Raw genomic sequence first — 27,251 nt, forward strand, 5'->3', positions numbered from 1 at the left:
ATTTTGGCCATCTTGTAGGTTGAAGGATCTACTCTCACTGATGAAGACTTCCCCTTTTCCGGAAGCTAAGAGCATTATAATTTATTGCAAATTCCAGGTGTGATTTTAATAATATTGCAAATTGGTTATTTTATGGAAACTAGTGTGATATGCTTATAGAAATCATGGACTTTCTCTGTATATATCTTTAAATTTTAATGCGTTGGTTAAACCTTTATGTAGAAACTAGAATATCAACAGCTGAGACAAGAGCATGTTATATACATTATAATTCACTGAATTTGTTTCTACTGATGGTCTTTGTCTCTTAGTAGGTTGAATTTTCTTTATAGTCAAGCCAACATGCTTATATGTGAGAGAAGCTGACTTTCAAATATGTGGTACAAATTTTAAGCACTCTTGACATATGTAGATGTTAGATTGGCAAGGCCTGATTAAACCTTGATTTTGCCCATAAGGTCAAAAGTTAAGAGCAGAGAATTTGAATTATATTTAAGGTGAAGTTAAAAATTTCCCTTGTCAACACAAAGGCATCTCAGGTGCTAATTTGGTGTGTTGGTTAGGCTGGGACCTTGAAAGTCACCTTTACATTCTAGTTTCCACCGTAATATGCAAGTGGTGGCTCTTGGACATGGTATGGCTTTAGGATGTATTTAAGGAAATCATTTTTATTTAAACAGGAAATGGAGCTATGTAGTAAGAGAGTAAATAAAAAGAAGAGTGCTTTAGGCTGATGGATTTCTGGGATTGTTAAGTGTTGAGCATTTTGTCATTGATGTCATTGGTTTACTCTGAGCAATAAAGTTTTTGGTTGAGTTGCCTAGTTGTCTGTTTGAGGTGCTTGAGGTGCTTGAGTTGCTTGAGCTGTTTGAGGTAGCTGCCTGTTAGCTTCTCCTGCTTGTGTGTCTAGTTCACCTAGTTGCTTGTCTACTTAAGCTGCTTACTTTGTCTATTTTCTTGACATGTCATCGATTGGATGTCTTCTTATGGAATCGACTTTGAGGAATCTAATTTTATTAAAATCTGATTTTTTAAGAAGAGTAACAGATTTTTTTTTATGATACATTACCCCTTCTTTTGTTTGCTAGCAGAGCTAAATAAAGGAGGGCGGCATAATGTGTGGAGTTGGCAGTCAAAAATCATTAACTGTTTTTTTTGTGTGACAGCTATTAAGAGGATTTAATGTGCCATTTAATAAAAAGCCTAGTAACCACATGAAGTTTTTATTTACGAAAATCAGGAGTATGCAGTTACTTAATGGAGCGATGTCAATATTAAATGATATTCTTTGATTGTTCTGGTTTGTGTTTTGATGCTTTGAATGGTTGTCAGATTATTCCTTGTAACGCCTGCCAAAATAGTTCGTGCTATGCAAGCTAAGATATTAAAGGTTCTGTTGACGTGTCTAAAGTCGCGTATTGCTACAACTCTATCCGACCAACATGGAATAGAATGTTCTTGCTGACTATCCTATCCTCTCTTGTGTAAGGAATCCCTAATGCTGTTTTTAATCGATCAAAGGGGACAACCTCAAGGTTCCAAATGTCAGATCATGACTACAGGATAACTCAATGGTCGATGTGTTTTGCTAGGAGAACAAGGGGACTTACGTTTCGCAACAAGCTGGTCAACATTTGATTCTCGAACTGGGAAATAAAAGCAAAGGAAAAGGGTTTAGGAAACCTAAAATTAACAAGACTGGTATGCGGGTAGACGGATTCAACATAACCAATCCCTGCTTGGCTAGAATAACTCACAACCTCGTAGGAACGGTGCAATCTTCAAGGGGACTTGGAAGATTTTCAGACCCATTAACTAGGCCCAGGACCCGATCATAGATTTAGAAGCTATAATGGAAGGTCCCAAGAGATATAGAGATAGCTGGCTATGCCAGCAGATAGAGAGGCTAACCCATGAGGGGACCCAATCCACATATAACTTGATGGGCAGCCTTGAATCCCAGTCTTCAGAAGACGAGGAAGCGTCCAGTGCACCAAGGAAAGAAGAAGTTGAAAAGCCTGAGAAGAAAAGAAAGAAAGCAAAGGCCAGCAGGGGAACCCGAACATCACAGAGGACAAAGAGGAACCCCAGTCAATCACTCGAAGCCCAGGTGTGGGAAAAGATCCCAATAAGAAGGCCAGAGGTCGCCACTTCACCTAAAGACCCCAACTCAGACGATGAGGTAGTTGAGCTTGATCATCTACCTACCCCACCTCTGCAGAATGATCCAGTTGCTGCAAAGGCAAATGAGCCACTAGAGATAGATGATCCGCATCAGCCCAATGAACAAGAGGCAGAGATGTGGATCGTCAATTTGGATGGGCCTGAAAATGAGGTCGAGGAGGGGGAAATTATGCCAAGTGAGGAGACTAGCAGGCAAGGGCACACGCAAGAAAGCGGGTGTGAGAAGCAGAAACAACAAGAAGATAGACATGAGGTTCGGCAAGAAGGAGGTGACACAAGAGATAACACCACAGTTGAAGGAGAAAAGGAGGAAGATAGAACTGAAGAACCCCACGGGATTGAGCAACAACCTCCATTAGAAGCTACTCAACTGTTGTTCAGTGAGGTGGGAGAAAACTCAACTATGAGTAAAGGACAAGATACATCGCCCAATCCACCTTCTACATCTGATCAACCGCGGATAGGCAGTGAGTCCGCTGAGGTGTCTAGAGAACAAGGTGGGGCGTTGGTAGTCACATTAGGACAAACCATCCCTCACGAATGGTTAATAGCCCGAGCTCAATGGAAGGCAGTTGTCAAGCCACCAATCAACCTGGAGGACATATTTTCTCGCATAGGGGAATCCCAGGCCAGAGGAAAGAAGAAGCCTATAACTATTTCTAGGATCACCACGAACGAGCAAAGGAATCGAACGACCCATATTGCTGCCCTGCCTAAGGATAAACCAGTAGAAGAGGTCGCCCTGGCTGATTATAGCGTCACATCTATCCCAATTGGGAAAGTGATTAAGGATCAGGAGAGAGAAGAGCTCAAGGACTCTGTTCAAAACATTCTTCGGCAGCTGGATGAGATGACCGCTGAACGCATCATTTATCGGGCTCATGCTGAGGGATATATAGACCACTTGCTAAGGCCGCTGCAACATACTATCGAATCTCACGTTCCTCCATTGGCATTGGTGCAGAAAACTATAGCTGAGTTTGAGGGAGTATGTGACACAGCTAAGCTAGTTAGAGAGTGGATCAAGAGCGTCAGGGCAAGAGGAAGGCAAGTTATCAAGGATGTAGTCAACATGGCAATCGATCTATAGTCAACCCGCGTAAAGATGCTGGAGGTAGAGAGAGAGTACGTCAAATTTCAGGAAACGATTGGTATAGCTCTACCCATCATGAAAGCCTTATTCTGGACGCAATCCTCGATCCCCACGCTGAAAGCAATCCTCGATCCCCATAATATCAACATTTTTAAAGAATGGTACTCGATTACTAGCACAAAGATTGACATGGCCAGTACCATCAACAAAATGCAGGAGGAAAGCAAGGAAGCCTTGTCTGATGTCAAGAGTTTCCGCAAGAGTGTCCTCAAGACGTTGATCATTGATTGAAATGATAACATGGAGTTGAGCGATATGATATCGTGCTGGAATGGCAGGTTAAAGATTGATAAAATTACATACTCCACGATTGACATAGACTTCGTCAGCAAGTTGCAAGCAGAGGTGCTACGTTTTGAGACTTATTAGGTATAATGGTTCGGGCAGTTGAGAGTCGTGGACAACCATCGAGAGGGCATCCGGTTCAAAATGCATAATCCTCCTATTCCTCCTAGTAAGGAATTGTTTCTTGTGTGCAAAAAGTTTCAAGAATATGTTCTGGTGGAGCGCACAACAAACCGGGATATCTGGAAAGATCATTTGGATGGAGAAATTGACTTTTTGGAGAAAGAGTCAACCTTGAGGTCATAAAGGCACTTTTTCAGAAATAGTTATTTCTTCCCACCACTAAAGTGCTTTTGCAAATTTTGAGCTCCGTGTAGGTGCACTTTTTGGGGGGGCAGTTTTATGATAGGTAGTTATTAGTTAGTTGGTGGTTGGTAAGGGGATATTTTTCCTATTAAATGGGTATGGGCAGCCACCTCTTAGAGGATGAATCTGGGCCACTTGTATGATTAAATCTGGGCCATTCATCCAATTTTGGAAACCTATATAAAGGGATTGGAGTTCCCTTGTTTTTGTAAGTTCTAGAATTGTTGTTGAAACTCTATCAAAATTTATACAGAATTAATGGAAGTTAAAGCTGTTATAATTTTATGTGAGTGCATGGTCTCCTTCACCATTTGATTTTATGATATGTATTTTGTTTTCAGATAGTGTATTCAGGTTAATATTTGATAGAAGTCTTTAAGTTCATACCATTTAGGACTGCTTGATTGCCATTCCCCCTGCATGGTTAGTTTGAACTCATATATATGCTTAGTTCGGTTATTAAATGTTGAATGAATGGATGTAAAAGCTCCGTATTCATGTTTAATAGCTTGAAAATCTAGTTTCCCTTGAAGATTGCATCAGATTTTGCATAGTTGTGCTATGTTAGCTGTCAAAGTTAGATCTGTTTTTTCAAAGGTTTCCGTCTATTCACTTGAATATGCTGTTTTAGATAAATTAGTTAGTTTCTCTCTTCCTCTATCTCCCCCTTTTTCCCTTTTTTTAATCTAAAAGTTGAAGCCATAAACAACATCACGACAAAGAATAATTTGATGAAGATAAGACTGTAGAGTCTTAGGGAACTTGTAAAACCAAAGCTGATTTTATCTAACCACGTAAGTCCCCTTGTGTTTCCAGCAAAACACATCAAATCACCGAGCTATCTCGCTGTCATGACCTGACGATTGGAACCTTGAGGTTGCCCCCATTGAACTATTAGAACAACATTAGGGATTCCTTATTCAAGAGAGGATAGAGCACTCAACAAGAATATTCTATTTTGTGTTGACCGAAGGGAGTTGGTTATCCGACCTTAGCCATGTCAACAGGTTGGTGTGCCTTTATGTTAGTGAAAGCTTTTTGATGCCCTGGTTTTTTACCCGAAATGGTTTTTCACGAGAAATCTTGGTGTTTGTGTCTTGTTGGTTGTTCTCTTTATGCTTTGTATGATTTTATGCATTCATAGTTTAGAAAGTTCGGAGATACTAATTCATCCCCTCTCAGTATTTCTTGTGTGCTTCTCATTGTGGACAAGAGTCTATGTTTATATGAATGAAATGTGTCACCTACTGTTGAAAAGATATTACATCTGTAGTATATAGGTTAGATAAGTAAATGATAAATTAACATGTTAGTATATTATATGGTAATGTATAAATAAATTATAATAAATTAGTTTTTGGGAGTTGCATTCATGCATGGAGGTAGTCATTTTGGTGGTTAGTGCTATAGTTTAAAAAATCGGACTTGACAAAAACTCGGCAAGGCTCGAAAATGTGACTCGGCAAAAAAATCGAAAACTTGAAAAATTGCTTAAATTCAATTAGAAACACATTTCTTTTGCAAAATTCAATGGGGAGATGCATCCAATGAGCCAATAAATGAGTATATAAAAGAAACAAGATGAGACTATTTATATTTGATTGATTTAAATGCAAATTGGGTACAAAATGACATCCTCATGTCGAATGTTGATGGCTGATAGTTTGAAACAAAATGAAAATAGCAAATTGTTTTTGTAAAATTAAAGTAAGTACTACATCAAAACATTTTACATCTTCCTCTTCCCAGCTCTAGTGAAAACTAGGGGATAGGTAGAAGTAGAGGATCTAGTCCTAGGAGTCCACTGTGGCTCCTCCACCTTGCCAAAATGAGGTTAAGGGTAGCCCCCCTTGTGGGGTTCTGAGGGTGAGAGAGAGAGTTAGAGAGATAGGTCTAGATCTTGGGGGAGGAGGGAGAGAGTGAAATAGAGAGTGGTAGAAAGAGGGCATAGAGGAAGAGTGATAGGGAGAGAGATAGGTCTAGAATTCAGGGCAGCTAAAGAGATTGAGAAAGAGAGGGCGGGAGAATGTTGATAAGAGCCTACTAATTATTGAAATTTTGCTAAGTTTGAAAATTTATAAGATCTTCTAAAACCTAGAATTTGCATTATAACTCCTAGAGATCTGAAACCACCCTCAAACATCCTGCCAATATATACTTGAAATATAACTTAAGTATAAGTCACATTTCAATATGAAAAAGACATTAAAATGTGACTTATACTTAAATGTCATATTTCATGCATATATTTTGATGAAGAGAATGAGATTGACTTGAAGAAATTTTTTTCAAGATAATTTTTTGACGCGTTTGGGCCTCTTTTTTAATGCAGCTGAGTTTTTGCTAGAAACTCATCGAGTTTTCTTTGTGAGTTTTTACCTTAAAAACTCGGAGAGTAAAAAAAACTCGCCAAGTACTTTGCTAGTCTTGCATCTATGCTTAGTGCAATAAATTATAATTTAGTTTTAAACTAGTTTTTGGGAGCTTTCATGCATGGAGGTAGTTATTTGGGTGGTTAGGGTACAAAAAAGATGAAAGGCTTTAAAAAGCCATAGTGTATCAATGCATATCATCCAATTGAATGTGAGAATCCCCAAAGAAATCAATATATCATCTTATTTATTGGCTGTAATTGTTGGGATTAAGGTGTCTCAACCTTTGCAAATCCTAACATTGATTTATTTATTATTTGCCTACAAATGTCTAGTCATCTAGTGGGACCCATAGGCTTGGTGGCATCGTACTTGGCGATGACTCTATGACACATATGTTGCACATGTGGAGGTAGGCATCCCACTTTGAGGATCTTGACAAGTGTCAACCTATGACAGATTCTATGACATATTGGACAAGTGGCAGGAGATATCTTTTGCATGGAGAAGGTGAGTGCCCAAGTTGGGTTATGACGAGTTGTAAGAGAATAAGCTAATACTAGTCATTTATAACGGATTCTCTTACGGCTGTAAGTGTTGTAAATTATGATGGCTGTAAGATGTGTAAGAGCATTTGTTATACCTCGAAATAGTAAATTTTGGGTGCCCAACTTAGGAGGTTTGAATGGGGAGTCATTTGGAGGTGTACATGTGTCATTAGCATGTTTTTTGGTGGCTGAAAAATAGGGCCAAATGCTTTGCACAACTCCATCCTCTTGCTTCATCTAGAAGCTTCCTTTGTTGTTGTATTTCTCTATAAAAGGTAGCCTTGGAGAGTATTAGTGATATTGTGTATTGTAGGTGAAGTGTTTTGTTGTTGGAATTAATCCATATTGTGGGTTGTGTTGATGTGTTTTTTATGCACATGCAAACACAAAATAAACTACCCAAAAGTATCTTATCCTCTCTTGAACAAAGCTTCTCAAATGCTGAAGATTGGCTTAAGGATCACTTCAGACAACTCCAAGGTTTTGGTATGTCGGGTCACGGCTTGTGGATAAGCACAGTTGGTTGATGTGATTATGCTGGAATCACAAGGGGACTTACGTTGAATTTTCGAATGCTTGAATCGCTGGAACTTAGATCATCTGATGTTGCAATATGGTGATGCTTTTATCCTAGACTAGCTTGAGTTAAAAAAAAATGGCAAAAGATGGAGGGTTGAGAGGCTCTATTCTAATCCTAAGAATGCAAGAAGATAGGTGAATGATTAGATGGAATCTTACTGAGCCAGGTCTCACCATCAAACTAAACAATTTGACACAAGCTCAGTGCAATCTTCTAAGGACGTTTCAAAGATGTTCAAATCATTACCATCAAACATTGCTCACCATTCAAGTTAACACATAACAATTTGAATTTAAGCTCATATCACTCCAGTTGACCATGCAAGGCACACTTACAATCAGCAAGAGGCTAGTGGTATGGACAAAACAGATTCCACACAAATGCATTCAACAATATCTTCCATTCAATCTAATCAACATGAAAATAAATTGAGAAGTAAAGATCATGCAAGTTGTTGAAGTAACAAATCAAATTCACCATAACTTCAATGAAATCAATTGCTCTTTACAATAGGGTTTGGCACAATCCTTGCCTTCTCCTAATCTAACTTCTACTCTAATTGCTATTCTTCTAAGCTATCTATTATTCTGTTCTATTCACTATTAGCCTTTACAAAAATGAGGAGCTTGAGCTTTATAAGGAGAGCTTATTACAATAAACGGTCAGGATCAAATCTCCATCAATGGCCAAGATTTTACAATGAAAACCCTAATTAGGGTTTTGTTACAACAAACTCAATTTGACCAATAAAATAATTACAACACTTTGTCATGACCAATAGATAATAAGGGTAGGTGCTTCAAAGTTTGTGCCCTCATGGACAAGTCAGGTTCATTGAATCGAGACATGTTGAGGTGGAACTTCTCTGATTGGCGAGTGGTGACTAGGATTCCACCTTCAACTTGCACTTGTAGGCTTGATAGATCATCATGAAGGAATATTTCTTGATACTCAACATTATCTAGCTTCAACGATGATGACGATGATCTTCTAACTTTGATTAACTCTTTTGAAACTATCCTCTCAAATGCCTTGATCATGGAAGTGCAAGGTATAAATCTTAGTTTTGAAGTATTGATGTGCCTTAGAACGAACTTTTGATGTCACCACTGTCTCTCTCCTTCGGAATTCCTTCTCTTGTGACTTCCTCCATGTTGTTGATGTTGTAGATCATGTCTTTGCGTAAGTGAATGCTTCTTGTGTGATTTCCTTATTTCTTTCATCTCCTGCAAAACAAACAAGCAAGTATCAAATACACAAGATATATATACCTTCCATATAATCTCCTAGTTTGATGTAATTATGTGATTTCATGTGGTTTGCAGGTTTAATAAGAGCAAATAAAGAGAATTCGCCTTCATGAAGGGGCACTTGAAGTTGCTTTTCGCTCGTAGAAAGGGGCTTTTGAAGTTTACTCCACCCTTGATGTTCATGAAGTTGTCCTTGTCTTTGAACTTTATTCTCCTTCATTTTCTTTCATTATACGAGCTTAACTCAAAATGACTCTTTTCAAACTTCAAATCAGTTTAAGGTAGTAGTCATGTAACCAATCTTGCAACTTTGCCTTGAACTAGGAACGCATGGAGTAGAGTTCACTCACTTGAATTTTTCTCTTGAAGCTCAATTTGTAAAATTTGCTCATGTGTCTTCATTTTTGAAGTTTTCTCATCCTTCTCAAATCATAAAGTTCGCTCATGTAGGTCAACTTGTGAAGTTCATTCATAACATTCAACCTTAGGTGCTTGGACATTGAATTCGCTCATCTCCCTTTAGTCATGAAGTTCGCTCATCTACTCCACTTTATGAAGTTTGCTCATACGTCTTGATTCTTGAAGTCGCTCATCTACCTTGAAATTTGATGTCGCTCATGTCTTGATTCTTGAAGTCGCTCATCTACCTCAACTTTTGAAGTTCGCTCATCCATAACAGATTTTGAAGTTCATTAATCCTTAGGATGTGAAATTTGCTCATGTGTCTCAAGTCATGAAGTTTGTTCCTCTTCTCCAACTCATGAAGTTCGCTCTTCTTCTTCAACTCATGAAATTCGCTCCTCTTCTCCCACTCATGAAGTTCACTCTTGTCATCCAACTCATGAAGTTTGCTCTTCTTGTGGAGTTCATAAAGTTCATCATGAAATTCGCTCATGTATGCCAAGACATGAAGTTCACTCATGTGTATCAATTCTTGAAGTTCGCTGATATCATTGGGTTAGTGACGTTTGTTTTAGATTGAATCGACTCAAGGCAAATCTCCTTTGTTCTTCCATCATGAATTTCGCTCACCCACCTCAAGTCATGAAGTTCACTCCTCTCCTTCAATCTCATGAAGTTCGCTCCTGTGTCTCAAGTCATGATGTTCGCTCCTCTCCTTGAACTCATGAAGTTCGCTCCTCTTGTCCAACTCATGAAGTTTGCTCCTGTGCCTCAAGTCATGAAGTTCGCTCCTGTCCTTGAACTCATGAAGTTCGCTCCTCTTGTCCAACTCATAAAGTTCGCTTCTGTCCTTCAACTCATGAAGTTTGCTCCTGTGTCTCAAGTCATGAAGTTCGCTCCTCTCCTTGAACTCATGAAGTTCGCTCCTCTTGTCCAACTCATAAAGTTCGCTCCTGTGCCTCAAGTCATGAAGTTCACTCCCGTCCTTGAACTCATGAAGTTCGCTCCTCTAGAGGGGCACTTGAAGTGACCTTCTAGCTAGCAATCCCTCTTCACTCATACTTGACTCTCATGACATCTAGACTTCATAAACTCACTCATTTCGCACTTCACACAAGGCTATCCACCTGACTCTTAGCTTTTTAATCACCTATACCCATCTAATGTAAAGGCTAATAACCGAGGACTCAACACTATCCTAGAAAGCGGGAAAAAATTGGGGGTCCCCATTTGCAATGGGGCGATGTGTGAATACCTCACAACAGGTTGTTAGTTGTAGACTCTTGTTGAAGAAGCTAAGTGCTGATATTGTATTGTAAGAGTTTGTTTGCTAGAATACAAAGTACTATGCTTTTGGAGGGTGGGTTTTTTCACCCGAAAGGGTTTTCCCCACGATATATCTTGTGTTCATTGTGTTTATCTTTATGCATGCTTATTATTTTCTTATGAACGTGTTTCTGATTTTTTAATAGAAGATTTGTAAAGAAAATTTGCACTATCTCCCCCTCTAGATTAGTGTTAGGAAGCGTTTTCTGCACCTTAGCTTCCTTTCAGTAATCATGGTGTAATCTGTGTGTATTTGCTCTACCAAATTCAATGTAGTATCAGAGCATCTTTGAATATGGGCTATGAAGGAAAAAAAAGTTGGTGGTTGATTGTTTGCCGATCTGAAACAAAGTTGTCTGGCTGTGCAAAGGTTGGCATCCAATGTGAACTTGCATGCTTTTTGAAGGCTACAAAAAATGATTTGTTTCAGATATTGCAAGGTGTAAAGCAGTTGATTGGAAGGTTTATAAGCACAATCATGTACGGTTTGTTTTCTACTATTGCTATATCATAACTCACTGTGTAAGTGTTGTAAAGAAGCGATCACGTCGAGCATAAAACTTTGATCAAGTGTCAAGATTGCTGTCCATTTTCAATCAGAGTCATAAGTGCATATAATAGTGTAGTGTGGGATTTTAGACGGGAACACAATAGATTTTAAATATTGATAGGCATGGAAACAATCAAAAGTGCCATTCTTGTATGCTGCCAAACATGGAGTTTGACTGAATAGTGGAAAAGACTTCGTCATCCATTGATTTAAGCTTACGGTCATCCATTGAAATTTTAAACCCTAGTTCCTGCACCCATTTAATCATTCACTCAATGATTTATTAAGTCTTTTGCAAAGCTTGCTATGTGGATTTAGTATTTTCTTTGAAAGAGATTTGTTTTTAAACTTTTAATGTGTGGGTGAATATTAAGGGTAAAAATGGCAGGTAAAAGACATTGTTTGCTGAGAAATATGAAGTTATGTGGATTTTGTCGATTCTTGGCTACAACAAACAAAGTCAGAGAGGAAATAACTCAAAAGTAAAGAGCAGATTTGTTAAATAGAATTTGAAAGTAGTGGCTGGAATAAAATATGTAGTGCAAAGGGATCCATGCTCAGAAATATGAATGCAGGAGCATGCTAGGCGCTTGCTGATAACTCAACTTTCTCAATAATAAATTTGGTAAAGACAGTTTGATTTATAACTGTTTGCTTTGACCTTTTAGCGTATGCCATTGGAAATTAAAAAGGGTCCCTAATGAGGGTATGGATTTCTATGTGAAACTGAATTAAATGCAATTCATAATAGGAGGGTGAGCCATCCATAAAGGTTCTTGATTTCAAATTTTTAAGTGCTGCATTATATTATAAATGGTGTCATAGAAGCTTTGGTTGTATAAGGGAAATCGCCTATCTTGTTAGAGGTTAGTGATTCACTCTTGTAAATTTCATTATAAATATCTATTCCTTTGCTTTGATTGATAAGAAAACAAAACACAATAGAGTTGGAAGTTGAATTTATTTGTCAGATGTTTTGGAGAAAGGAGACATAATGAAAGGGCATTTTGTTAAAATTGAAATTGCATTTCATTGGAGTGACAAGGTCAATTTGTTATGTAAATGGAAAATATGCTATTATAAGAATAGTTTGGTCACATTGTAAAAGGTCCATTGTTGGTGGAAATCGACACCTTCAAATTTGATAATGTTTATGATTTTATCTCATTGAATGTTTGTTGTTCTCAAAGCCATTGTTTCTCAAAGCCATCCATGCTATATCTAATAGAGATTTTAGAGACTCACATGCTTGTGGTATCAGAAAGTCTGTGCTGACATCAAATGGATAAAGTATAACAAGATTAAAGAGGAGTTTGGAGGATTTCCACATCTTGAGCTAGCTACTTGCCTAGAGATGTTGGGGCTAGGGAATTTCATGTATTATATTTGTGGATAGTTGAGTATGCCTTGATGCACAAACTTGGTGATTTATATCTATGGATAGTTGAGTATGTCTTGACCCATAGAGGTGGAGGTGTGTACTTGTGGATAGTTGAGTATAGTTGTTGCTGTGTATAGTTGAGGATGTCAGGATTCACATGCAGAGTGGTATTCTTGTGGATAGTTGAACAAGAATATTTATCCTCATGTGGGATATTTATTATTTTTGACATTGTTACTGTTGATGGATTCCTTGAACTGGTTTTTCATGTGTTAGAGTTTGTTGAAACATCCTCAATATACTCATCTTTAGCACAAAGATTTCAATTTCCCTAGTAAATTTAGTACAATTGGTTTGATTGCGTATATTTATTTTTATTGACTTGATGCTAATTAATAAGCCAATGCAAAGAAGTCCGCACTTGCTACTAGATTAGCAGTTTAATTTTGGCATTGCTATTGCTATTGACCACAGGTCTGTTATGATTATTATTATTTTGTTAAAATGTGAAATTTCTAGTGGATTTCTGATTACCAATATCATTTCCTTCCATTCTCCTTTTTAAATGTAGTAAATATTTTATTAGCTGTTGGCCAACCCTTTGAATATTTTCCAACTTAGAGCTCAATGAATTGCTTAAATTTAATGTTTCATATACAAAAAGCCGATTTTAGTGTCCAAGCACTCAATTTAAGTAATGGTGTTATATAATAAATCTCAAGGATTGCTTAAGAAATGGGTGTAGACTTTTCCTTTGTTTGGCTTGGTTTGAAGACCTAGTCTACATGTCACTTCATGGAATTCCAAGAGAAGAAAGGGTTTGACAACACTATAAAATCCTACCCACTATCAATCAAGGTTCAGTCTATAAGGTTATTTGATAAAAATTCAAATAGAGGCAAGTATTAACGCCTGAAAAGCAATTCTATTCAAAATGTAGTAATGGCTGACAGACAATAATACTATGGGGCTTGCCCATTACAAAAAGACAAAAAGGAGACACATTAAGTATTTATGCTAATTCAAAAGACCTGGAGGTCCAGAAACCTCCCCAAGTAGCATCCACTATTCATTTCCTCTATGATAGCATGATCCAACATTTGAAGCATTTTTAGAAAATCGTCATCATGACCACCATACTAGTGCCTCAATTTTGTTTACGACCTTGTCCACTGTCCATCTTCATTAAGGTTACGATCTACCATCTTATTCAAATAAAAAGAAAATAACATCAAATCATTATGGTTTAAGGTTGCAACATAAAGCCTAAGTCACTTGATCCTTTCTAGAGGATAGAATGTTAATCTTCAATCAAGCTTCCTTAAAGATCATTACACAGATTTAGTGCCCTGATCAACATGTGTCCATTGTGCCCTATTTATGCTGTGCAACCTGTTGGTTCCTCGACTTTTATTCCAACAACTCGTAAAGAGTTACCTAATGATTATGCTCAAAGCTGGTGGAAGTTAGGCCAATGAACAGGAGGCACTTTCAGTTGTGTTTTCCTTTGCACTTTAAGCTCTGCAAAACCTAGGTGGGATTCCCTTTATGACACTGAGTGCAAGTATGCAACAAATCTATAACTCAGTACCTAGCAGATTGATTTTTCATATGCTTATCACAAGGATTTGTGAATGAGATCTTAAAACATGCAAGCTCCTTGTGTTCAATTTGTTTCAGATATGAGAATTTTAAACAAATATAGAAATATAAAATGGTTGATTTAAGATTTATCATTTTACAATCAATTCTGAGGCTATGGGAGAAAGTGGACTGATTAGTGCCTATATAGGGTGGTGGAGTCAATATAACATACACATTCATCTATAGCAATCAATATACTCCAATGGTCAATCTCGAAGTATCAATTTGTAATAATTTGAACAGCAAAGGGCTAATAGTGTGATCCTTCCTCAAGATCTGCTCTGTGACAGCAGTATTCTAAACGAAAGAATTTACAATCTTGCCCAAACAAGACTAACAATGAAAATAACACAGGTGCAGCAAATGTGCATCAATGAACATCGCAACCCTTGATTATTTTGTTCAAAAAAACACTGAATCACAAGTTGGAGATGACAGACATTGAAAGCATGTATTCATATACACTCAGATCAGAGTATGTCTGGTTTTTACAGAAAATTGTTGTCATTGACTGTATATACCCAGATAAATAAAACATAGAAACAATCAAGTCGTTTCCCAAAATCTTCTCAGATCTCTTGAGGATGTTCACAGACTCTGGATTAGCCATTTTATGGTGATTGATGAGGATGTTCACTCTTCTTTTGCTCCTGACTTGGATGCAAATTAAAGCTTAGTTTTCCTTCATCTCCCTTCTCTTGACTCTGTCAACAAGTCTTTGAAGAGCCCTGTTATGTAGGAGGAATCAATTTGCATTAATTGCTTTAGTTTCATTTTTTCCTCTGCTTTCCATTAAATATGAATTAAAAATATGCTTTCGAAAACCTCTAAATTATTTTTTGCAAAAAAAGATTTTGAAGATAATATTTATAATCCCCTTGATTTGTTTTTGCAGTCTGATACAGTTTTTGTGAGCAAATTTCTTCGTGATAATAATATTCATGCAAAGGTAAGAATTTCAATTTTAAGTTTTGCTTAACATGGTTGATTTCAGGTTCCTGTAGATTTATGTGATTGTTTGGCATGCAGAGCTACCATGGTGGTTTAACTGCGAAGGATCGAAAACGCACACAGGACATGTTTTGCTCTAACAAGCTCCGAGTGGTAATCTGATAAAACTATTTCCTACTGATATATTTAGGAGGTATTCTTAAATAGTTTAGGGTTCTTATTTATTTATAATACAATAAGTTCTAAGCTTGATTTCTGATTGGTATTGCTTTGTCGTGTAACATTTCCATGAGTTATCTTAGTATGGCTTTAATTTTTTTTCTGTTAATTTCTGCTTTTGTTGAAGGTGGTAGCAACTGTAGCATTTGGCATGGGACTTAACAAGAGTGATGTTGAAGCTGTATGTAATCTCTCATGCACTAGGCTTTCTATGATTAGAATTGGCCTGTACATTTCATCCAGCCTAGCGATTGATTGATAAAATATACTGTAATTTATACAATTAAATTTCAACTGTTATTATCTGTTAGCTTCTTTTGATGTGAAATATTCCTTTCGGCAGCCTAAATGCTGCTTTCCTCGACTCATGACAGTGTTTGGATTTTATTTAATACAGGTTATTCACTATAGCTTGCCTGGAAGCTTGGAACACTATGTTCAGGTTGGCATTGTCTCAAAGTCAGTCCTTGATGGTAAAAACTATTCAATTGACTCAAAGGACATTTGTACATGGTTTTGATGCAGGAGACAGGCCGTGCAGGTCGTGATGGCAGGTTAGCTTATTGCCATCTATTTTTGGAAGACACCACTTATTTCAAGATCCGGAGTCTTGCCTACAGGTGTGCCTTTTGTTCCTTTAGAAATTGAAGTTTGAGTGTATAGATATCTTGGCAATCCTTTTAATTAATAACTAATAAATGGATTTGCTTGCAATTTTCCTACTGGCAGTGATGGCGCAGATGAATATGCAATAGACAAGTTCTTGTTCGAAGTATTTTCCTACATGAAGAAACCATCACGAGTTTGCTCCTTAAACATTTCAACTTCATCTAGGAACTTTGATCTTAAAGAAGAGGTGTATAATGTAGCTTAAGTTTTCTCCTGTCTTTAGGCAGCTTCACTCTTCCATTTATATTTGTTCCAACTGAATCCGTGATTGTTTTTTTTTTAATAATGATGATGTATGCACTATGCATAACTTGGATAGTTGTAAGAAAGTACCGAGATTGGTAAAGCTAAGGCAATGGCCATGATTAATTAAATATCATTGTAATATTAATATGGCAATTCTTAATATGTGGATCTGTCATATCTAACTCCTTGGATAGATGTCCGAAGTTTCATCGTTTCTGTATTATGAATTGAAGTGTATCTGGACATTGTTTTCTCTCTAATAGAGGGAGGTCTTGAAGTGTTTTGTTTTCTACTCTTGCTAATTGTGAAAAATAATGATGAGATGAGTGACTAGTACTATCAAATGTGGGGTCCATTAAAAGTGTATTGTCACAAGCATAGACCTTGGATTCATCAAACTGTAAATGTTCATGCTCAAAAATTTGCATCTACTAGAATTAAATCAGCAGAGGAATTCATCTGACTTTCAAAATCAGAAATTGCTCTGATAAAAATATCAGGAAAGAGACAAGCCCATGTGCAGTCAGTGTTCTGCAATAGCGAAAAAATGCTGCAAGTTGTGGAATGACCTAGAAATTTAGCCGTGGTGAAATTCATGGTGTTTTTATAGGTAGCACACATGATTTAGACATTCTAATGAAACCTTAAGCAGGATGCTGACTTAGATAAGGAATTCTTACATGACTAGAAGATTTGAATCATCTTTGACATTGTTAGTTATGCTTTGTACCACATTCTCTATGCTCATCTCCATAAAAACTTCCTCCAACATTAGACAATGTTTTTGCATTTTTTACTTTATTAGAGGCATCAATCAATTTCAAAAAGATCACCTTGTTAGGAGGATATAGAGGGCTGTGAAGCACCACATATGTCGTTTGGGTGATTTCTAGACCCATATATCCATTATAGGCCCTTGAAATAGCCTTAAAACACCTCTAGTATGCCTAAATAAGCTATAAAAGAGTAAAATATTATATAATAAATGACAAATTTGTAGGAATAAGATAATTAAGGATTATCATGAAAGGATGTGATGGGAAGGCATCATGAAAAGGTATTAAGAGACTATATAAAGAGGGGAAAGTGGGAGATAAGAGTGTGAAGTAGTGTGGAAACATATGTGGAATAAGGAAGTGTGAAATACATTTATAATATATGTATATATGGATGAAGAAAGATGATTGAATTATAAGGATACTCTTATTTAGCTAATACTTAATTAATTTTTTGTAAGATAGCAAATTGTTATTATCTCCATTTCACATTAAGGTTCAAATGATATTTCCAAATCTTTAATCTAGGTATATCCATGCCTATATAATATTATATTTTTTTCTTCACGTAGGCATAATGGAAATAAAATTTTGCAGTTTTATTTGCAGAGAATAATGTCATCGCTTGAATTTATTCTTTGACTGTTTGGAGGATTTTGAGTTCTGAAAATGTTGCTAGGGTCAGAGCCTATCAGATATTTCTTATGTAAAATCTTGACCCATTTATTATTAAGTTCTTGATAGATATTCCAAACTAATTTTGCCCTAAAGCCAGACTCTGTCAGCTAAAATTCTTTAGCCCTATCCCACTTGCATCCCTAGGTTTACATATATTCTCCTAGCTTATAGTGGCCAATTTCCTGTCCTCTGCCGTTCCTTGCCAATAGAATGTCCTCATTTTTTTTTCCCAATTTTGCTTTTGCTCCTTGTGATAAAGGGAGGCATGACAATTGATAAATGGGACTCGCAGAGAGTATTGATTTAAGCATAGTGGCTTTGCTTGCATTAGACAACCACCTCCCTTTCCAAGAATCCATTTTATGCTCCATCTTACACAAGATAGGATCCCAAAGTTTGTTCACCCTACGGCCTTTATCCAAAGGAAGCCCTAGATGTTTGTAGGGGAATTTACCTTTCTTGTATCCTAAGATGTGACATATTTCTTCCCCATCTCTTTTGTATTTAGGAAGAATATTTTTGACTTTCTTGCATTGAAAACCTGTCCCGAGGCTTTAGAGTATTTGTGTAAATATTGATTTGAATGCTTTTGCCTCAAGTTTGTTGTCAACTCCAAAGAGCATCGTGTCATCTGCAAACTGCTAATGCGTAATATTGTCTATCCCCTTTGTTACTTTGATTCCTCTAATTTTGTCCAATGAATGTGCTTTACTCATTGACCTATCAAATGCCTCTGCCATTATGATGAACAGAAAAGGGGATAAAGGGCCCCTTGTCTCAACCCCCTAGAGATATCAAAATATCCCTCGGGAGTACCATTCACCAATAAAGAAATTTTAGGGCTGGAGATACAATTGAAGATTAGATTTATACATTGCTTAGCAAATCCGAAGGCTTCCATACATTTACATAGAAAGCTCCAATCCACCTTCTCATATGCTTTTTTTATATCTAATGTTTTTAGCATACTAGGTTCTAAATTCTTTTGAACTAAATGTATTACTTCTTGAGCAATAATAAATAATAGAAGGAAGGACCATTTTGATTCTATTAGCTATAGACCTGGACAACACTTTATAAATTGTGTTGCAAAGTGATATAGGCCGAAAATCATCCATCTCTTTTGCATTCTCTTTTTTGGGGATAAGTGTAATGAAGGTATTGTTTATTTCTTTGAGAATTCTGCCAGAATTTCTCATGTTTTTTACTGCCTTCCACATTTCCTTTCTTACAAAGGACCAAAATTGTTGGAAAAACCCCGTTGGGAAACCATTTGGTCCTGGGGCCTTCTCAGGGTGATGTTGAAACACCGATACTCTAATTTCCTCTAAGGTGAATTTGCTGGTTAACATCTTATTATCCTCTTCTGAAATGATTTTGGGGATATTTGCTAACATATGTTGTTGTGAGCCTGGATCTGAGTATCCCTAGTTGTTTAGAATGTTTTTGAAATACATAACTAATTCCTCTGATATCTCTTTAGGGTATTCTATTAAGTTACCCCCAACACCTTTGATCCTATGAATTCTATTTACATTTCTTCTTTTCTTAGTGCTGTTATGAATTTTTGTTTTTGTTTTTGTCCCCGTCACTTAGCCAATTCTCTTTGGATTTTTGTTTCCATAATATCTCTTCTTTGGCTAAAATGTCCTCATACTTGTGTAGCAATTCTTTTTCTTTAATAAATTTTCCATTATCCATCCCATCTCTAATGATAGTTTCATTCAACTTGTCTATATCTGCCTCTATTGTTTCCTTTTCGCTAAATATGTTTTTGAAATGTTCCTTATTCCATTGTAATATTTTCTGTTTAACTTTTTTCAATTTAGTGATAAAACAAAACATTGTGGAACCTTGTTGTGACCATTTCACACATCGCCCCATTAAAATGGGGACCCCCTCTTTTTGCTCTTTTTTTTGCTCGCCTTTCTCTCTGCTTTTTAGGGTTTTGGTTTAGTGTGTCAGTCGTCTGGATTAGGGTCAGGCCTTAGGGTTCCCGTTTTAGTGTTTTCAGGCCAGAATCCAGTCAATCTTGAGAGCCTTTTGAGCTTCCTCCCGTAGGATGCAATTTTGAATAGGGTGAATTCGTCAGGTGGTCAAGTGAATTTATCTGGTTTCAGTCGGAATTTTGAATGCAAAGTCCAATTTTTGCCTAAGTGTTAAATGATGGATTATGGAATTTTGTCTGATTGAATGATTTTGACCAAATTTTGAAAATTTTAATAATTGATCCCGAGTATTGGAAATGGCTTAATTGTACCTTGTCAAGTGATTAAACCCTTAAAATCATGATATTTTGGCCTGTGGAAGCAAAATCGCTCCTGTCCCTCAGTCAAGGACCGGAGCTTGTTTCTCAAAATTTTACTGTCCTCGCAGGATCAAGACGATTTTTGGATTGGAAGAGATAAAGGGAGGCATGTTCTTTCCGTTGAATATAATTTGAAGAATTTCGCAAACATGGAAATTTGCCAAGAGCAAAAATCGCTCCTGTCCCTCACTGAAGGACCGGAGCTTAAAATCCAACATTGCCTTGTCCTTGCAAGATTTCAACAATTTCGCGATTTGAGGAGAACCAAGGAAGTACATCCTGTCAGTTGAATATAACTTGGAAATGTCATCATAAGGAAAATTAGACTTAGAAGCAAAATCGCTCCTGTCCCTTAGCCAGGGACCAGGGCGAAATTTGATGATAGCTCCCGTCCCTCTCCCAGGGACCAGAGCGAATTTCCTTATAGGGCAAAATTTGGGCGAAGATCAAGTGAAGATTAAGTTTGAAGCAAGTAAAGAGGGTGTAACAAGCCCATTGAAGATAATTTGAAGATTGTAAAACACCGAAGCGAGGCCCATATTTGCCTAGGCGCTCCTGTCCCTCAGTCAGGGACCAGGGCGAAATCTCTAGGAGTGCTTAAGTTTTGAATGTCAATCTCGTTTCATATGTTCGCAAGGGATCAAAGGACATTGTTTTACATTGTGGAGGCAATTAAGAGTTGATAGGAACAAGGATGAGCCCAAGACATCAAAAATCGCTCCTGTCCTTCAGGCAAGGACCAGGGCGATATTCACTACACTAGCCAGTTCTTTCAAAAATCACGTCAAGGCAAGGACGTACAAGGTTGCACAAGGGCAAAAGTGTTCTTGAGAAGGTGATATGCGAGAAATCAAACGTAAAAAAGTGATCAACTTGAGCAAGGGGACAATATCGCTCCTGTCCTTCAGTCAAGGACCAGGGCGATATTCACTAAATCTATCATTCGTCCCAAAAGATCATGTCAAGCAAGGGTACACAAGATCGAATATGTCATTTGAAAGGTCATGAACGAGAAGTTAAGGTTAAGAGATGACGAGTTTTGGCTAGAACACAAGGATCGCTCTTGTCCCTCACCAAGGGACCAGGGCGAAAATCATTCAAACATCAAATGTGCCTTGTAAAAGACAAGTAAATTATGCGTGCTATGAAGGGATAACGTTGTTACTTGCCTCGTGATGAAGATTGGTGATCGAAGAAACAAGGATCAAGGAGAAACACAAAGTTCGCTTCTGTCCCCCACCAAGGGACCAGGGCGATATTGACCTTAAGAGACATTTATCCACAAAGTTGAGTCGATCAAGCTCGAGGTACCCAACGAAGATGCCAGTTTCCACGTGGAGAAGGTTGTTTTGAACGTAAAAGGCGAGAGAATCAAGGCTAAAATGCTAATTCGCTCCTGTCCCTCTCCCAGGGACCAGAGCGATATGGTTTGTATTTTTCATCTCCCAAATTTTGGCGCTAATGACATTTTTCAAATTATATTAAATGCTAAGATCGATGAAAATTGAAATATTTAATTAAAATTGGCATTTAAAATTGTGCACGAACATTTATTAATTATTTGTTGCCTTTAAAAAATCCAATTAATTAAAAACGAAGGCATTAAATGAATTAATTATTATTTTAAATAAAAATTGGGGCGCTTGGGTTTTATTTACTTTATTTTATAAAGTCGGCCCTTAATTCTATTTAAAATTTGTTTTTAATTACCTTATTTTACCAAGTCGGCCTGGAGGTAATTGAAAGGGCAAGCGCCTATAAAGGGGAGGTAAATTATTTCATTTTCAAATCATCATTCAACCTTCATTTGCATGCGATTTGGAGAAGACAAGGAAGTGCGAAATTATCATTAGAGAGGAGTGCGAATTTCATCAAGGATACAAGGTGCGAACATCATCAAAAGGAGTGCGAAGTTTGGTTGGAGTAGAGCGAATTTGCCATCAAGACGTTGAAGACCCTCCAAGTTGGCGAAGTTGATAAGGAAGAGGCATTCGCTAGAAGAAGATCACGTCGAAATCTTCAAACCTCATTTTTGCCTAAGCGAATTTCCTAATTTTGCATTTTAGAGTTAGTTCTCAAGTAAGGTATGGCGAAGTTTTCCTTTGTCTTGAATTTTGAATTTTGATCATCATAGCCCTAAATTTTGAATTTTGAAATTTTGAAATTTCAGTAAGCTCAATCGTATTTAGGAAATGATAACTCAAAGACTTATCATGAAGTTTCCTAAATTCAATCTCTAATCTAATTTATGTTTATACATTGCAAAATCTATTTCTTATTATGAAATGTTGTGTAGGTGTTACAATGGCGACCCCGAAGGCGGGAGCATCCACCAGTCGTCCAGCTCTTATGAAAGAAGATCAAAAGAACGAAGAACTGGAGACCAAGATCGTGTCTAAGTGGAGCAACATTGGAGATACCAACTTGGGCAACTTCAGTACGAAGAAGTTTCGAGAGGTCCCTTATATTGGCAAGCCATCACCTGTCGCCAGGAGGATAATTGAAAGTGGCATCATTAAGGCGGCCGGCTTCCCTCTAGCAGTCCAGTGCCATGAGTTGATGATCGAGTGTGCTCGCCATTATGATCCTCAGTCCAGAACGATCGTGTCCAAGGAAGGAGACACTTTTGCTTATCTTTCAGAGGAAGCTATCAGTGAAGCTCTTCACTTGCCAGAACATAAAGATATGATTTATAAAAGCTTAGAGGGAGCCAGGTCCATGTATGAAGATGATCCAGACACTTGCCTAAGCATCATCAATAAGAACTGGTTACTCAAGAGTCGTCCTCGCCTGAGCAAGATCCCGAACACACTGCATAGGATCGACTTCCAGGAGGAGTACAGAGATTTGATAACATTACTCAACCGAGTCACAGGAGCTCCTCAAGCCTTCTATTTTGAGAAGTGGATGTTCTACTTCATCCAAGTGATAGTTCAGGGAAAAGGAAGAATCCATTGGGCTAGAATGATTAGCCATTGCTTGGACGTACAGTTAAGAAGACTGAAGGCTACCAAGTCTTTCCACATGAGTTCATATATCATGTATGCCTTGATCAGGAGCTTTGAGTATGCAGGACTACCTCACAGAGGGGTAATTGGAAGAGGACCCGGGGAAGTCAGAGTTTGTGATTCCTATGTTCACTTGCATCATCCGCCAAGAAGTAACTACAAGTTAGTCAATGATACCTTCACGATGAACATCACCAGGGTATTGCAAGGCGGGATTCACAATCGGCTCTCTCAGGATGCACAAGAGCTTGTAAAGAGGCACGGTGCTTGGTTCATCCAATTTCAGAAGTTTACATATATTAGAGTTCATGGATGTCCTTCACCTCCCTATATGTTGCCGAGATATCCGACAGACAGAATTGTGTTACTTGAGGTAACAAGACAGTTGGCCGCTTATGTGAAAGCATTCAGACACAGACATGGAAATGGAGTTCCTGTACCTATCATATTAGGAAATTCAGTTGAGGTATGTCCTAATGCTTTAGCCATGGATGATGTAGAGAAAGAGTTAGCTTTATATTCATTTTCATTCTTTGCCCTGAGAGAGAACTTTGATCCATATGGGTATATAGAGGAGACAGTCGGAAGAAAATATAAGCATGAGTTTCAGATAGAAGACTTTGTGATGAATCTCTTGGATGACCTTGAAGTTAAAAGAAAGATGCATTCTAGATTACCTTTAGACTTCATCAGAAAATGCAAAATTTACAGAGTGGCCGACCAACCTCAGGACAGTGGCAGACATCTCCTATCATCTTATGATCGAGAAAGCAAATCAGTGAGGCTAGATTGGAATGAACCCGAGGTTGTGGATCTAGATGCTTTGATGGCTCCAGTCTTGTCTTGTACTCGCAGATGGGTTGATGTGCAGCATCAGAAGCTAAGAGAGCAAGGCATATCTATGACTTTCACTTTGGAAGAGAGACCAGTTGAAGGAGGAGCAAGTGTAAGTGAGGGTAATCCTAATCCCAGAAATGCAAGCGAAGGCAACCTTCGAAGTGTAAGTGAGGGCAATCCCCCTCCAAGAGGCTCGAAGAGGAAAAGAGAATCCTCCAAGAAGAAGCCAGAGGCCAACCGAGATTGTTCATCCGACACATCTTCTCGACCTGAGAAGAGGGCACTTGAGATGGAGGAGTCTATGGAATCAATGGTACAAAACGATAAAGAAGGGCAGGCACCTCAAAGGTCACCAAGTGGGTCTGTCCAAGCTAATGAGTTATATGAAGATAAGGAAGATAATGAAGTAACATCTCCTCTCAGAAAAGAAGAAACATTGCCTAATGAGATACAGGTTAGAGAAACAAGATCGGCCATTCCAGATTGGTTAAAGGAGAGACTAACAAGGGTGATTGTGATCGAGGACGAAGGTAATGTGATTGATTTAGAGAGCCTTGTTGGAAATTCTCAGGAAGTGACAGAAAGGAGGAAAGCCACTAAGATGTCCAAGATGATTAGAGATGAGACAGGATCCAGGAAATTACAGATAGCTACACCAGCAATGGACAAGTATGAAGGTGAGATCCTCCCAGAGGAATATGATGTAGAGACATTTGAGCTTGGCCCACTCACAGGCGAACAGACATTGGATGATGCCACTGATTCATTTGAGGCACTTAAGGACAAGCTTAGAGAAGAAATGGAAAAGAATAGGAAGCTTGAGCGAGAGGTCAGTGCTTGGAGAGGCTACTTTAGCCATCTCAGTCAGCCTTTGAGACGTCAGGATCCAGCAGTATCTCCTGCGCAGGCACTTCCCCTCGAATCAGTTGGCGAGGCAGAGAGAGTCAGGAGTTTGGTTCAGCTTATGAGCTCATGGATTGACAAATCCCATGCAGTTGCTGTTGAATTTGCAACAAGGATGATGCAGACCATTCACCGAGCTATTCAGGTTCTTGAGGTCATCCACAACTTGATGATAACGGTAGCTGCTTTTGCTCATACTAAGGATGTTATCATTCCTGTCCTGCAAGTAATTAGGCAAACATCAAGGAAGGTCCTAGTGCAAGAAAAGATAATGGATGGAGGACCTCATGGTTTACTTCAGTGGTCGACTTTACTCCAGATGAAGGAAGTTCTCTTCGAGGACATCAGTACTAGATGCAATCATGTTGAGGAGGTTATCCACCCGATCCAGGACAGAGTATTTGAGGTACTACGTATTATTCTTGGCAGGAGGATCGAAGTTGAGACAGATGTGGATTTGCAAGAATTAGAAGATAGAGTCAAGGTCATCTTTTGTAAAGATGAGAATATTATTACAGATGAGCAACGGGACCAGATGTTTGCTACCATGCTCCTGATTGAGAAGACCAAGGAGCTTGAACCTGAATGGGACGCTGCCCTTCTCAAGGCTTTCGATCAGGTCATTCACTTAGAAGAACGAATGAAGAATCTTCCCGAGATTCCAATTGCTGAGATCGAAGGAATCGTGTCTAGATTCATTGCATATGCTAAAAGGGAGCATTGGAAAGGGAATAAGATTCTAGATGAGAGGTTGTTATAGATGAGGTGGCACCTTAATTGTCATTGGTCTATGTCTCCTAGATTTTTGTGCCAAATTTAATATTTGGCTATGCATTTAATATTGTTCAGTAAAAAGGAGGCTATTTGTAATAAACCCTAATTAGGGTTTAGGTGTCATAATCTTGGCCATTGATCTTCTTTCGATCTGGACCGTTCATTGTAATTGAGGATGCTATATATACCCTCATTTCTTTTCATTTTGTAACTAGAACTAGAAAAATTAGAGATTAAGGAGAAATTAGAGAGATTAGAAGCAAGTTGTTTTTGTAGCAAGATTGAGCTTTGAAGAAGGAATTTCAAACAATTGTTGTTCATGATGGCTTTGAGATCAATAAAATATTGAAGTTATGGTGTTTTGTTGCAATTCTCTTGGTCATCTTCATGGTTGTTCATTTTTCTTGAATCATTCTCAATCAAAGTAGTGTGTTAATTCGAAGGACAAAGTGTTGGACTTGATCTTTGGTAGGATTCGCTTTCCAAACCACTAGCTTCTTGCTGATTGTAGGAACGCCTTGCATGGTCGACTGGAGATATTTGAATCGCTTAAACCTTCAATCGTTGTCGTATCTTGAATATGTACCTTCGTGGTGGTGTCCTTGATACTTGATGTATTGAAAAATCATTTGTTACCTTAGAAGATCGCATCAATTTCAATTGAGTTGTTACTTTATGGCAATATTGAAGTTGGTAGAATCTTGCCAAGTCTTGTCCACATTAAGTCATTCTTAGAGTTAGATTAGATTAGATCTCTTGCAAGCCCTACTCTTTTGATCTTTTTTTGAGAGCTTGTTAGTATTAGAAGACCCTGTTCCTGCAGTTCGGATTTGGCGTAAGACCCCTTGATGAAACAGCAATCACAACGGCCACTGGTGCTTATCCACACGTAGAGACCCTACTTAAAAGAACATTGAAGTCACCCTAACTGATCCTTCTTGCGATATCTTCAGCAGTTAGAGATTTTATTCAAGAGAGGATAAGGTACCTTTGGGTATTTTATTCTGTGTATGATTGTGTACAAAATACACGTCAACAGAATTGGCGCTAGAAGGAGGGCCCTTTTTGAACCAAATAATCCGAAGGAACAGTGCTATCCAGAAAATTTACCAAAAAAAAGAAGAATACATTTCAAGCATGATCATGAATCACGATGGTGCTGCCACATGAAAGGTTGAATCAAGTAGTGCAACCTAATTTGCAGATAGGCGACATTCAAGAAGATATTGTTTCAGGATTGAATCACTTAGCGTGGAACGTAAGGAGAAGTGAAGCTGAGTATAACAGAGTGAGAATCATCTTGGAACAAGAAGAAGATAGGGCTGAAGAACACTGAAGAGTCGCGGCAAGAGAGCTTCGCAATCAAAGGAACCTACAATAATCTTCGCAAGACTTCACGCTGGGTTGCATTGGTTCTTTCTCGCCCGAGAAACATCAAAGACTATTAAGGTCAACACCAGGCATCAAGAATCTAAGTGAGCTTCAGTTTACTTCAAAGGCGAAACGAGTCAAAAGAGAAGATACTCCCAAGGATTTTGAACTAAGATTGGAGGAATCCCCTGAGTCATCACAAGCTCCGTTTCTTCAAGAACAAGTGCAAGAGGCGATTCAAGCAAGTATCCAAGCAATTTCTCAGACAAAAGGCCAGGCTAGTTCATCAAGCTCTTCGACAAACTTCCAAGCCTCGAAGAGTACGATGGCACACCATGCTCCTCCTCCTCCTCCTCCTGCTCATGCACTTAATGGCGCAACTTGGCTAATCAACAATCCATCACCGTTGGAATTTGCGGTCTATCACGATATGCCTAAGAATCCAGAACACTTTTGTTCAAAATTCAATG

The 27,251-nt window shown here is 38.1% G+C and overlaps 1 protein-coding gene across 5 annotated transcripts in view; it reads left to right on the top strand.

Annotated features, from left to right (window-relative positions):
* The window catches only part of LOC131062608 (ATP-dependent DNA helicase Q-like 5), a 255,361-nt gene that overhangs the window by 39,340 nt on the left and 188,770 nt on the right, over positions 1–27,251 (top strand). For all 5 annotated transcript variants that reach the window (XM_057996307.2, XM_057996308.2, XM_057996309.1 and 2 more), the window contains 7 exons: positions 19–97; positions 14,937–14,990; positions 15,071–15,145; positions 15,339–15,392; positions 15,609–15,653; positions 15,737–15,831; positions 15,941–16,067. In XM_057996307.2, the coding sequence (XP_057852290.1) occupies positions 19–97; positions 14,937–14,990; positions 15,071–15,145; positions 15,339–15,392; positions 15,609–15,653; positions 15,737–15,831; positions 15,941–16,067 (529 nt within the window). The remainder of the gene's footprint in view (positions 1–18; positions 98–14,936; positions 14,991–15,070; positions 15,146–15,338; positions 15,393–15,608; positions 15,654–15,736; positions 15,832–15,940; positions 16,068–27,251) is intronic.

The sequence above is a fragment of the Cryptomeria japonica genome, chromosome 6 (assembly GCF_030272615.1).
Source record: "Cryptomeria japonica chromosome 6, Sugi_1.0, whole genome shotgun sequence".
Taxonomy (NCBI): domain Eukaryota; kingdom Viridiplantae; phylum Streptophyta; class Pinopsida; order Cupressales; family Cupressaceae; genus Cryptomeria; species Cryptomeria japonica.